At 40.9% G+C, this 14,439-nt stretch overlaps 1 protein-coding gene across 2 annotated transcripts in view; it reads left to right on the forward strand.

Moving 5' to 3' along the window:
* SEMA3C (semaphorin 3C) overlaps window positions 1–14,439 on the forward strand; it is a 161,921-nt gene that overhangs the window by 112,781 nt on the left and 34,701 nt on the right. For both annotated transcript variants that reach the window (XM_023638817.2, XM_023638818.2), the window contains exon 12: window positions 4,271–4,493. In XM_023638817.2, the coding sequence (XP_023494585.1) occupies window positions 4,271–4,493 (223 nt within the window). The remainder of the gene's footprint in view (window positions 1–4,270; window positions 4,494–14,439) is intronic.

The following is a 14,439-nucleotide window of genomic DNA, read 5'->3' on the forward strand; positions in this document are numbered from 1 at the left end:
GAAGGTTTACAGTCAAGTTGAACACATGAGGCACATCGACGTGGAAAGTTAATTACATATTGTTTCACGCCGTTATTCAAGGACGTGAATAAAATGGACAATAAATATTATTGAAGTGTGGAAGAGAGAGAGCTTGCTGTGGGGCAGGCTTGTTTGGAAAGGGGTATAAAAAATATGAGAGTACCTGGCCCTGAAGGGTAGTTGAATGGATAATTGGATAACTGAGGAAGGATGTTTTAGGGAACGTTACAGCATACACTACAAGCAAAAATAGAAATTAAGTGTGTTCTAGACGCTCCACGTGGTCCAGTAGGACTGGAGAGGGAGGCTGTTGCAAATCGTGGAGGATCAATGTTAAGAAGATGAGGTCCAGCTGGTGCATAAGTACAAGGCTTCAACTATGTAATTCTTTGGGCTTTAAGTAAAGGGCCTAGATTACCAAGGGTTTAAAATAAGTTCACTTTCTCTTAGGGTCCAAGTTTCAAAGACGAGTGCTAGAAACTAGCTCAGATTCTGGAATGCCATGGACTTATGTCCGTTTATTCAACCACCTACCACTCATCTTTCAAGTCTTAGGTCAAGCCCCCCTGACCATGCCAATCATGCCTTCTCCAACTAGTTTGCATTTATTTTCTACTGTCTTGGGCCTCAACTCCTACCTCTTCCCTGCATTTTGCTTTTATCATCCAGCCATGCCCCAGAAATTACAGTTCCCTAATTACTCCAAACTTTGTTGTTGTTTTTTTAAATCTCTAAACCACTTCATTAACACCAGCAACCTTAAGTTCTCTACTGTTCTAAATTCATTTAAAAAATATTAGCTCTTAAATATTTACAGCAATTGATCATGAACCAAGTTCTGTTATTTATTTTATATTTGTCTTAAACTATTATTATATGTCTTACTTGTAATTTTGCTTTGAATATGTCTGTCTCCCTTGCTAGAATACTTTTGTCTAGAAGACAAGGGTAGCTTCTTATTCTTTTCTCCTCTACTGGGCACATCCAAATGTTTTTTGAATAAAAGCTGTCCAAAGAATGGACATATGGACTAATATATGAATATATTAATACTGAAAACTAGCATAATGGATGTGAAGATGAGGAAAACTTGTAGGAGCATCAGAGGACAGCACGTGCTCAGGAATACCTGAGAGTAGGAAAGAAATTAGGTAAGTGCAGCAATTGCCGGCACTTCTTAACACGGCATTGTGATTGTTCCTAGCATTTCACCTGACACTTTAGCGATCAAAACACTTAAAACGTCTTTACTCAAAAAAGGAGTGCTTATCACTGCCTGACAGACAGAAAACTAGAACTGGAGAAAAACAAACACTTAAAGGAGAAGTTTAACCAAAATTACTTAGCTACTATTTGTAGAGCAGAATTATCCTTCTGAAGAATGAGACGCGAGCTGATTAATGGACAAAAGCTTTATTTTGTGGCAGCCTGTGTGTGCTTTATTATCTTGAGGCTTCAGTACACGTACTTTCGTGCATCACAAAGTGAGGGAAAAGCTACTCGCGTCTTGTTTATACTTGGCAGTGTTTCCCTGAGCAAACTCACAAGTCCAGATAGAGAGTCTGCAAAGGGTAATCAGTTCTTCTTGTCACCATCATTGTCACTCATTGTGTGTCTTATCTGCAAAGCTTATGCCATGAATCAATGGAAAAATTAATTATCATCAAAAGAATTCTTTTGTAATTTTGAAAATAAACTCATAACCAGAGACACTTGTTTCCAAGTGAGAAGTTCATTGTGAATATAACAAAAGTCACAAATGCAGGACATTTGAATGCAAATAAAATTCCTGATTTGAATTGATTTGTTTGGTTTACCTATTTAAGAACCACAGTTTTGAGCAACTGAAACATAATTTTTATCTGAATTTCGATTACCATTAAAACCCAGAACTAGACACTTATAATTTAATATGCTTATCACACATGAAAACAATTGCTAACTGGATATTATGTAAATTGCCTGGTAATACATGCTAACTTTGGATCTTTCTGGAACTTACAAATGAAAATGCTTGCAAATATTTAAGGAGACATCTCAGCTTAGCAAACCATAATTGGTGGTGTCTTATGAAGGGATGGAACTATTTAAATTCCCCATGCATTTGTTCTTTCCATGTTTTCATTCAGTGAGCAATGTGTTTCCCTTTTTCCACTTTCTGTAAGGGATGAGGTTGGCAAACACCCATAATTCTACATTTTTCAGAAGTATGGAACACATCCATTAGTTTCGAACACCCTCAGATGAAATTCTTTGTCTTCATTTGGTCTTTTTTTGAGGGCAATTTATAAACGTGTAGATTTAAATGTAATGCCTTTTCCTAAAAGAAACGCATGTGAGCACCAGATGGAAGTCTAGTTAATGGGATGACAAATGAGAGGCTTAGTTTTATTACTTGCCTCATTCTCTCTCTATTGTGAAGTCATTTAATTGCTCCTTGTTCCCTTCTACAGAAAGAGAACTATATTTACTGAGCCTGTAAAAAGTTCTAGTAATGCTAGATGGCCAAATTAGTCTAAAAGTCACATTCAGGATGGTACCAGCCCAGAGGCACTGACGTTGTAGGACAGCTGTTGTAAAGATTTAACTCAGAGGTTACCATGTTTTGTTTGGTCCCTGACATTGTTTTTCTTCTTTTTCATTGTCAGTGTTAAATTTTTGCAAATTTCGCATAAAATTCCACATTTCTATCTTCTGTTTGAATCTGCCTACACTAGGCTTATATTCCTGCACAGGTACAATCAGTTAGAGATAAGTGTTCATTGCCACTTTCAAATGAGGTGTAACTTTGCATTTGTTACCGTCCCCATCACACCTACTATTTACTGCAGATACTGTCCCCATCGCTATTGATCAGGAAGCTGGCTTTGTTGCTTTCCTTTGACCTCGTACCTCTCCAAAGAGAATAAATGAAAACTAGAACAGGAGTGCTTCTGTTTCAAAAAAAATATGACAAGGTATTTTTGTTTCTGAAAGATGAGATATTGACAGATTTTAATAGAGTTAGACAAGTAATGTTTGTATGTGTTAAAAGATTAGACCCAACAGCTTTGCTTGTATAACGGAACGCTCAGATCCTACTGTGAGTGTTTGAGTTTCAAGCTTCAGCAGCTCCCAGGCTGTCCTTGAGTTTGGCCTCAGGTGCCCTCTCCATGGAATCTTCTCCTCAGAAGCCCTGTCATGCTCCCTCTCTGGAACTGCTGAAGCGTCCAGCAATCCTTTCTCAGGTCTCATTGCATTCTCTCTACCCCTTTGAACTCGACGCTCTGAAGCTTTCCTCTCCTGGCCAGAACTGAGACCCCTGTTTCATCCAGCTCCTGCACCAAAATTGAGTACCAGATATAATAGACTAATTGACTCGTTAAGCTACTCTTTGTCGAATATCCACTATTTGTCAGCTTTTGTTCTAAGTCTGAGAAACATGAGCAAAATATACTTACTTAAGGTCACTCCATAGCTTACATTCTAGAGGGAGAAACAGACAGTAAAGATACAAGCAACTAATATATAATGCACAGTGAGGTAAGTAGGTCTGTGAAGAAAAATAGAGCAGGCTAAGGAGACGGAGAGTGGAGAGTGGAGAGATGGGGAGCTATTTTTATACGTGTCATCACCTTTAAGGAAGTAGCTTGAACTGAGAACCGAATGAAGTAACAGAGAAAACCACGGAGTCGTCTCGAGGAGTGTTCCCGACAGGGGCAGAAGTGCCGCGGTCCGGGAGGGGCATGCGTGAGGCTAAGGAAGAGCAAGACTACTACAGCGATGGGGACACAGGCTGGACATCCAGGGGCTTGTAGGTCATGCTCAGATGCTGGGCTATTATTCTAAGACTGATGGAGGTCACTGGCGTCTTTTCTACAGGGAATTACCAAGTCTGACGGAGCACATCCAATCCAGGGTACAACTTTGGAGACCCCCTTTTTTGGGAGGGGGATCAAGTGGAATAAAACCTGCACATTGGAGTTCTGATCGAATTTGGTAATGATAATCTATTTTAGCCAGTAGCAGCATTAGATTATAGCCACAAGACTTTTTTCCTAACAGCGCTGTACCCGGCTCAGAATAAGAAATAGAGAAGTGATGGATGAGAAGGGTAAAAAGTTCTATCACGTACAAAATGGCTTTATTTACAACATGACTTACGACAACTTGAGCTTCTAAGTATCTTGAAAAGTAGAGGCCTTTTGATTATTACTAAAGCAAAGTAACTGTTTTGTTAACTTGGGTTCTTTTAAAAATATTTGTTTAGTGCCCAGGAGGAGCGTTTACACCCAATATGCGAACCACCAAGGAGTTCCCAGACGACGTTGTCACTTTCATCCGCAACCATCCACTGATGTACAATTCCGTCTACCCAGTCCACAGGAGGCCTCTGCTCGTTCGTATAGGCACCGACTACAAATACACGAAGATAGCTGTGGATCGAGTGAACGCTGCCGATGGTAGATACCATGTCCTGTTTCTGGGAACAGGTAAGGATTTGGGCTCAAGCTACACCTTACAGCGTAGTAAACGAGCATTAGAGTTAAGGGCAGTGTGTTGCAACTAGAAAGACACCAGCATTTACTCCTGTCTGACCCTCACTGAGGCGTTTAATGCCTCTATGCCTCCGCCTCCACATCTGTAAATTGGAATTAATAAATTGCTTTATAGGGTTGTTGGGAGAAACAAATGGGTTAATCTACGTAAAGTACCCAGAACAGTTCCTGGCACATATTGTAGTGAAATATAATATCAATGAGCTGAATGAAGGGATGGGAAGAAATTTTAAGCATGGGTAAGTGTTTCTCTCAACCGAAGCCAGTTCAGTGACTTTTTCATAAATACATGGAGCCATTGTCCAGTGATGATAATGTAGATATGTTCCAGATAACATTTAAAAGTGAATTTAATAACTAAAATACAGGTAGGTTTTTTGAAAATATTAGTGATACTATTTTAAAACATCCACAATTCTAGTTTGTCAGTTTAATAGACAAGTTGAGTGAAAATACTCTTGTCTATAGACTTAGATGAATGTGGAATGGCTAGCTGTTAGCGTTGGTTCTCAAAGTGTGGTCCCCAGATCAGCAAAATCAGTATTACCCAAGAACTTGTTAGAGATGCAAGTTTTCAGGCTACAGCCCAGCAACTATAGGGATGAGACCCAGCCATCTGTTTTACAAACCCTCCAGGTGATTCTGATACACACACTCAGTAGGAAGAAACTCTGGTTTACCCATCAGGCAGTAATTAATATTATCTTTCAAACATTCCCATCTTCCTTGAAGGCAGCAATGAAATCTCTTTACTTGTCTTGTCATATGAGAACTACTCCATGAAATTAGGTATTTTCTCCGCTAGTTTAAGAAACAGGTGTAAGATGTGCCCGTAACCCTCACAGTAAGATGTGCAGCAGTGGAGTGTGTATTCTGGGCTGAGGACTGAGTTGCCCTCAGGCTTAAATCACTTTCAGATGTGCGTGTCTTTCACTTCCAAAGTGGGCTTTTCTTATAAAGCTCTTATTTTGTCCTTGTTTGTTCTTCTATTTAAAACCCCAGATCCGAGTCTTTCACTCTCGTATAATTTCGGCTTGTACCAGTCTGAGGTTGCGAATCCTCTGACGTGTCCTATTTGGCATCCTCTCCTGCACTGGAACATAGCTGTGTTTTCGCTGGTCCTCTTCTCGCTTGCCCCATAGCTGAGGAAGAGTCCTGCCTTCCCATGTAACCATTCCTCACTCTGATCTGGATTTCATCCCCTCCTGCCATCTCCAGGACCTTTCTTTATCAATTATATTCTTATTCCCTTTGATCTTCCGTTTCATCCTCCGCTGAATCCTTGGCTTAGAAACCTCATGTAAGGATGGAAACTAGACCTACCCCTTTGCCCACTGCCTCTTCGGCTATAGTGCTGATTTTGCCAAGGTCTTTAATGTTCTCATGATGGGAAAATCCAGTGGCCTTTAACCACTGAAATACCTCCTTCTCCTCTTTGCATCGTTGGCATTGTAGAATCTCTTCACCCGTTGCTTCCGCCACAAGTCGCTTAAATCCGCTCTTCCCCTGGCAGCGTCCTCTCAGTTTCCTTCCTTAGCTGAGTTCCTGCTGATGGTGAGTGTGAGTCTTCCCTGAGGTTCTGTTCATGGTCCTCTCCTTTTTACCTAGTCTTTGGCCATCTCATTCATTCGTTTGGTTTTAATTGTCTACTCTGTGCAAAGAAATCCCAAATGTGTATCTCTAGTCATTGCCGTTTTCTAAGCTCAGTATTTGCATTTGCCACTCACTGTTAGGTAACACAAACTGTATGACCCGTTCGCTCACCAGACATCACACTTCAAACCCAATTCACCTCCTTCTAAGACTCCCTGACCAATGCTTCATCCCGTCTCCCATATTGACATTCTTACAGTGCATTCCTCTCCAGGTTCTCTTTCTCCTTGGTATATAGTCCTGCATCACTTGACGACAGGGATACGTTCTGAGAAATATAGGCGATTTCATGGTTGTGCAAACATCGTAGCATGCATTTACGCAAGCCTAGGTGGTACAGCCCACTACACACCCAGGCTGTATAGTACTAATCTCATGGGACCACCATTGTATGTTCAGTTCGGCGTTGACCGAAACATCATCGTGCTGCACGTGACCCTGTAATTTCTCTCTAGGCGTATCACTGGCCTGGGAGCTCAGTAAATATTTGTCATAATGAGTTGAGAATTATAACTATGTCCATTGCTACTCATGTAATGGAATGAATTCATAACTGATTACAAAGCTGATCTTCATTTGCATATAGGCTCTGTTCTCCGAAGACGCAGCCTCCGTGTAAATGACCACAAAGAGCTGCTTTCAGCCTCAGTTCAGATCATCTGAGATGGAGTTTGCATCGGAAAATAATTTTTTTTTCCTGGGGTGCACTGGACTGGTTCCTTCCCTCAAGAGACCTGTCTTAAAGGTGGACTCTGATGTCACAGTTGGGTTGTTTTTCATGAAAATCTACATAAAATATGTCAGTTTCATGGATGGGTCTTTATAAACCACACAGCAGTGTTTATCAGAAAGAAGGCAGTAAGAAACATACTTTTGCACAAATTCTTTGGCTTTTCTTACCACATAAATGTCTAATAACTTTATATAGATTTTTTATGTTGGTGTTTAAACATTTGTGTCATTTTGAAAAACAGTGTTTAGGCATATGTTTTTAATTGTGCTTGGAAAACCTCCCTAACGCTTGCTCACAAAGCCACGAGTCTGGGGAAGAGGCACTCTAACAGAAAGTCACGCGGTGACAATGCCTCTGCCAACAGCATCCTTCTGAAGAGATGATAACTCACTTCACTGCTGATCCTCATCCTCACGATCATATCAGACTGCCCTGTAATTCAAAAACAGTGATTTCAATGTACCCGAAACTGTAGCAGCAGTGTGTTGGAATAAAATATCTGCTGCTCAAGTAGTTTTTGGATCGCAGGTGAAATTTCTTCAGAGGAGTTCTCCGGGCTTGGTTGCTTCTGAAAGTGAAAAAAATAGCCTTTCCTGAAACGGAACTTGGGAGAATCACAGGTCTCTTTTCCCAGTACTTCTTAGCTTTGTGTGTCTAAATATCTTAGGGACCATGCAGTATGTCTTGGGTGTCGCCACTCCCCAGAGGGCCCTTCAGCTGTTGTAAATAAATAATGATGCTCCGATTATTGCCACTGTGAGGCAAGCGTCTCTCGTGGCTTCCCTTTTCTCTGTACCAGCATGGACGATGCAGGGAAATTCGATGAAGACATCACTTGTCAAAGACGATGCCGTAGGAAAAACCCCTGTGACAGTTAATTGGAATGCAAATAGGACACTGTGTAACTGTATTCCCTTTGAATATTATGAATGATTTTGTACCTTGCAGAATCTCCGTGGCAGTTGTGTGGGCCCGATGCCTGGTAACTGTTGGAATCTGCCCATTACTGTGTCCGGCACTGGCTGAGCTCGAGAGGCCAGTCATCGGCTTTCCACAGTCATGGGACTGCCTCGTTATACCTTGGGTGCTGCCAGATGCCAAGATAAATAAATAAGAAAGAAGGAAGGAAGGGAGGGAGGAAGGAAGGAAAGGAAAGAGGGATGAAGAAAGAAAAACAAGAAAAAGGAAGGGAAGGAAACAAAGTGAGCTTTGTCGTTTCGTCTTTTATTTCTTACAGTTTGCGTTATCAATATCTAGTCTAGGGATCGGCAGACCACAACCTGCACCAAATCTAGCCCACTGCGTATATGGTCCAAAAGCTAAGAATGTTATTTTACATTTTTAAATGACTGAAAAAAATAGGAAGAAGAAGATTTCGTGAGCAGTGAAAATTATTAGATTCTTAGATTTCAGTGTGCATAAAGTTTTATAGAATACAGCCACATCGTTCCTTTACCTGTTTCCTGCAGACACTTGTGCTACAGTGACAGAGCTGAGTAGTTGCCACACGGACTCCTTAACCCACAAAGCCTAAAATATTTATTATTTTAGATATTTATTATTTACTTTTAATTAATATTTATTATTTATAATAAATTTAATTTAATTAATTTTTATTATTTAATTTTACAGGAAAAGTTACTGAACCCTGTTTCGTTTGATAATCATATCATTTTAGAGAAATTAAGGTTTCTTAAAGAAACTATTTTCTAATATGTAGCCATAATACAGGAAACCATAATATGACCCAAAATAAATATTTCTCCTTTAATCTTGAGTAAAAATAGTCTTGCTATTCTTTAGAAACTTAAACTAGAAGCTAAGTTCGCTTAGTTATTTTCCCATTCATTCCTGCTTCTCCGTCCTCTGAAAAGGAGCACAGGTTGAGAAAAATGTATTTGAAAATCAGTGCTTTTTTATATTTGGCGGTATTTGTTGATGATTTGTAACTTTTTTTTTCCTTTTTTTGGTTTTTAGTATTAGGGCCGTGGGTATTTTTCTTCTCCTTGCTCCTTTTCCTTTTTTTTCAGTCGTTGGGAAGGGCCATAAAACAGCAGGCCACGGTGCCCATGGGATTAAGTCTCTGTTTTGACTTTGCCACCTGCTGCTCTCACCCAGGCCGTTTGTTCAAAGCTGACTGCATTGCACAAGGGAGAAATTTTTGCCTGTTTTCCTTTTGCCTCTGGAGTTACGAAAATATGTAAGCATTTGGGTCAGGTTCAGACACATTCTGTCAAATTTACATTTTTAGCGCTATCATGAGTCAGAATGACGTGCGGTTTCTGAGGGCAGAACCAGAGTATTCTTGTGAATGGACGTTAGAGGTTTAGGATGATTTAAGGCTGCCATGATTTTTTAATGTAAGGTCGATATATGTGGTGCTCTGCCAAAATTCTTCTACAGCGTGTACTGTGTCGAGCTTCTTAGTAGCTTCCGTCTAGCTGGACGAGCACTAAGCTGGAATGTTGGCCCAGGAAGCCCTTTGAACGTGTGGGGTTTTGAAGTGTGTGCCACATTGGTGACTGAAGCCTTAATGTGTTTTCCCGGCAGTGTCACAGGATAACTGCCTTCATAGTAACTGACGAGTCCTGGGGTCGCATCTCGCGGAATGGCACACTTAATGACCTGCTGAGTCAAGCACCTTGATTTTTAAAGCACTCAAAGTACTCCACATAAAATCTGATAGCTGGAGTGGAGCACTGGAGCTCAGGACAGGCTGCCGTCAGCTGGAAGCTGTGCGTGACTGTCGCTCTGAGGGTGACGTCTAGACTCCCCTCGCTGAGGAGTAAGGAGCGAATCCCTTTGTGAGTCACTGGTTATTAATAATGTCATGGTTCACTGCCTTCCAAAACACAATCTGGAAACTTAGGAGAATTTACCAGGGATTCTGCAGGGGTTTTCACAGCAGGAAATGCTAATGGAACAGAGTGGAATGATGGCAAACTGACAAGAGAAAGATGATAAATCGCAGTGTGATGACTGCTTGACCTGTGGAAGAGCAGCAGAGAGGGGATGCGTGAAGAGAAAAGAAAGGAAGATAGCCCCTATGGTGGTCGCTAATCAGAGACAAACGTTCTCATTTAAGTTTTACTGTAAAAGGACAATTTATTAAACATAAGTGTATGACTAATTGCTGAAAAAAATTTATTTCAAAAAGCAGAGTTCTTTTCCTTCAAGCTGCTCTTCAGAGATAACATTCTTTTGAAGACAGCACAAATCTTACATAATGATTATCCAAATTTCAGTGTTTCTGGTTTGCCTGAGCGACCCATTTTTTGATTTAGTATTCTTATTCAATAAGTATACTTTTTCAGGTTTCTAAAACATTGCATCACTGTTGTAATGATCCTAATTAGATTTATTTACGGTGTTTACCTTTTGCCAGGTGTGTCATTGAATCTCATCAACCCTTGTAACTATCCTGTGAGGAACTGTGAGAATGTGGACTCCGTGAGGACAAGAACACTTGTCTTGTAAATTTACTCATAGCTGCAGCCTCAGGACACAGAATAGTGCATCACTGAAAGTTGTCACTCAATAGATCTTATTTGAATGAGTGAGTAAATGACTTGCGCTTAACCTCCACTGTGTTTGGAGAAAAGCTCAGATCAGTTAAGATCACGTGGATATTTAGTTCATGAGACAACAAGACTATAAATTCTTGCGGTCTGATTTCACATCCTGAGCGTTTATCCTCTTTCCATGACTACCTCATTCACCACCACCACTTTATGTCATTTGCCTTTTATGAAGTTAAGGTAATTTCATTAGTATTTTCTGATTTTGCTGTGGATTAAATGTTTCATCCACATATGTCAGGATGGTACGCTGATGTGCTGACATTCAATGTCAGCATCACACTGCTTTCTTTGAGTGACAGCAGTCATTCTCGCCCATCTACATGTTGTCGCCGAGTCTTCCCTGTGAACAAGATATATCTTACGAGGTGACAGAGAATACTTGGAACGGACTGGCTTTGTGTGTGAGTTAACTTACCTGTGCTAGAATTTATCCTGTGACTCTGATATCTTTTTATGTCAATTACCATATATTTAGGAGTAAAGGAGGTAACATTTTGGGGAGAGAGGAGAAGAAGCAGAAATGGGACAGGACTTGACTTTCTTTTTTGATGCATCACTGAATCTTAGTGCATTTCAAAATTTGTTTTGCAATGGAGCTTATAGCTGTGTTCAAAATGCCTTCCCCACCCACCAAAACACATATAGATCTCTTTGGTGTGCTTCTGTTTACTTAATTAAAATGGATTCTGTATATTCGATTGATATATTTGGAGGAGAGTGCCTCCTGCAAGGAGTGGCGGCAGATTGGCTCTGTAGCACTGGCTGTTTCACTGTTGGATCCCTGATATTTTCCTGGAAGACTTGAAAAAAATTCCTGTCAAACCTCATCCCTTTATGTTGCCTTCATTTAACCCCTTACTCTTATATGAGTGTAAGAAAGTTTTCTGGCCTACAGACATTAATTTATGAAGTCTTTCATGTGTGTGTTAAGAAATAATCACACTGTGTTCGTGTTATTGATGTGCTCAGGGTTCCCTGAGGGGGACTCAGCAACCTTTGTGCCTCAGCCAGGCCAGGCCTTTTCTCCACGACTACCCAAGGGAGGTCCATGGCTAGCTGTCAGCTGGGGTGGAGTTTGTGGAAAACCAGTTTTAAAATATTTTCTATTGAACCGGGAAGAGTTCAAATTGTAGAAAATGGAAAGAGATGTTTCATTTTAGAATATGAAGTGTAGTGTAAATTGGAACAAAAGATTTGAAGCTGGATGTTCCAAGGTGAATCTGCAGTGTTAGTCATGTATGTTTTGATTCACTGAATACTTATTTTCCTCTTCCACGAATGAAGTAGGTAGGACAATAGCCTCCAAAGATTGTGTCCTAACACTCAGGACCTGTGGATACGTCACCTTACACGGTAGAGGAGACTTTGCAGATGTGATGAATGCTGTAGACTTTGAGAGGAGGAGATTCTCCTGAATTGCCTGTGTGCCCAGTCTAATCACATGGCTTCTTAAAAGCAGAAGACCTTCCCACAGAGGGAGAAGTGACAGTGGAAGGAGTGTCAGGGGGATGTGACTCTGCTGGCTTTGAAGATGGCGGAAAGGGACTATATGCCAAGGAATTCAGCTGGTCTCTAGAAGCTGGAAAATTCAAGGAAGCAGATTGTCCTTAGTTTATCCAACAAGGAACGCCTTGATTTCAACCCAGTGAGAGCCGTGTTAGACTTCTGGTCTACAGAACTGTGAGATAATAAATGTGTTCTTTTAAAACACAAAATTGGTGGTAATTTGTTATAGCAGCAACATAAAAACTAATACAACTGGGTTTTGTATTTCAGCTTAATTGAAAGACTAGAATAAAACTATTTGATGTTTCTCGTAGGAATTTCTAAAATAAAGAATCATCAATTCTGATGTTTTAAAACTCTGGCAAAGACCTTACAGATTAATGCAAAAAGATAATATGCTTGGTTGTATAGCTCTTTCTCAACAAGTAGAGAAGAACATAGTAAAACATTACAATGATGTGATTTGTTCCCTCATTAGAACTTACTGAGCCTGTTGCATGTCAGGGCTTACGATGTATAAAGAACAGCAACAGCACTTTCCTTTACGGAGCTCGGGGCTCAGTGGAGGAGAGAATTCAATCCAATTCAGTCAATAGTATTGAGCATCTATTATGTGGCAGGCGCTCTTCCGGGGGCTTGGGATACGTCAGTGAAGCAAAGAGACTAAGCTCTCTGCCCTGGAGGAGCTTACGTTCTACTGAAAGAGAAAATGACCGTAATAAATAATCAAATCATATAACCTGTTCGAAGTTGATAAGGGCTATGAAAAAAAAAATGCAAAGCCAGTGAAAGGAGATTTGTGGTCAGGATTTGCCTCACTGAGAAAGTTAGAGTTGAGCACAGACTTGGAAGAGTAAGAGAATTATCCAGAGATGTCTGGGGAAAGAGCAAAGTACACCTTCGTGGAGAGCAGTGCGTTACAGTCTATACCATATAAGGATCTGTAAAGCCCAGGAAGGGAGTGATGGCTGATACTTTTTTGAGATAGTTTTCTGTTGCTGCATATCAAATTAGCACAGAATCAGTGGCTTAAAACTGCGTGCATTTATTATCTGTCTCTCAATTTCTGTAGGTGAACGCTTAGCTGGGCTCTGCTCAAGGTCTCACAGGGCTGCAATCAGAATGTGAGCAGACTGTGCTCCTTTCTGGAGGTCAAGGTCTCTTCCAAACTCATGTGATTTTGGGAAAATTAAGTTCTGATGCAGGAATGAGGCCACTGCATATCCCGGCTACATAGATCTCTTTGTTGGCCGTTCAAAATATGGTTTTTTGCTCCTTCGACTTGAGCGGAGTCTCTTCTTTCAGTCTGATAAAATGGGGTCTCATACAATGTAGGGTAGTCGTGGGGCTGACACACCATCATATCTGCATTATTCTGTTGGTTAGAAGCAGGTCACATGTTACATTCCACCTGCATTCACGGGAAGTTACATAAGGGCAGGACTCATGCAGGGTCACCTTAGGGTGAGTCAGCCGCTGCCCATGTACAAGGTATATCCACCACTTTGTCAATGATGTGGAGGATACATTACAGACAGAGAAAAGAAGGCCAGTTAGGAGACATCATGGCTGTTACAGGCAAGAAATGATGAGAGCCTAAATTAAGACGGGGGTTAGAAGTCAGAGGTTGAGAGGGGTTATCAAGTTCAAGAGATATTTAGGAAGAGGAAAGGACCTGATGATAACAGATTGATTTGGAAAAGGTGGGAGAGTGAGAAAATGTCAAGTGTTTTGTAGATTTGCAGGTTGGCAAATAGGTAGAAAGAAGCACCACTCGCTGATCGGGGGATATCAAATCAGCAACCAGATTTGGAGAGGAATGAACTCCTTTTGGAATGACACACCTTTCCTTTCCTATGACCTGTTATGCCTCAGAGACTGAATTTATCATCTAAAATATGTTATCTCATTAAAAACTCCTAGCAACCCAATGAGAGAGAATCATTATCCTCATTTCACAGTTGTGTAAACTGAGGCTTTGAGGGGTTAAATGGCTTGCTTAGGGTTGTGAAGCTGTTAGGAACAGCCCAGCTCTGTCTCACATTGAGTTAAAGATTTGGTGGACCATCCAGATCGATAAGTCCAAGTGGGTGTTATCCTAGATGCACTTCAGCAGAGAGGGCTGTGCTAGAGATGTAGATACGAGCGTCCTTAGCAGTGTGGGTGTTAGCTGAGTCCACGACAATCCTTGAGGTCACTGTAGGAGACCATGCAGATAAGGATTTGACTCTGGCGAGCTCAGTTAAGGGCTGGGAAAATAAAGAGTATTTGCCAAGAAGATGAAGGAGTGATTGTGAAGGTAGCGGGAGCGTAAGAGGAAGGAGCATCCTGGTGGCCTTGAGAAAAGAGAAGCAGTGGTCAAGATCATCAGACGTGGCACAGATATCTCAGTGCCCTTGTTGTGACA

This window comes from Equus caballus, chromosome 4 (assembly GCF_041296265.1).
Source record: "Equus caballus isolate H_3958 breed thoroughbred chromosome 4, TB-T2T, whole genome shotgun sequence".
In the NCBI taxonomy this organism is placed as follows: Eukaryota; Metazoa; Chordata; class Mammalia; order Perissodactyla; family Equidae; genus Equus; species Equus caballus.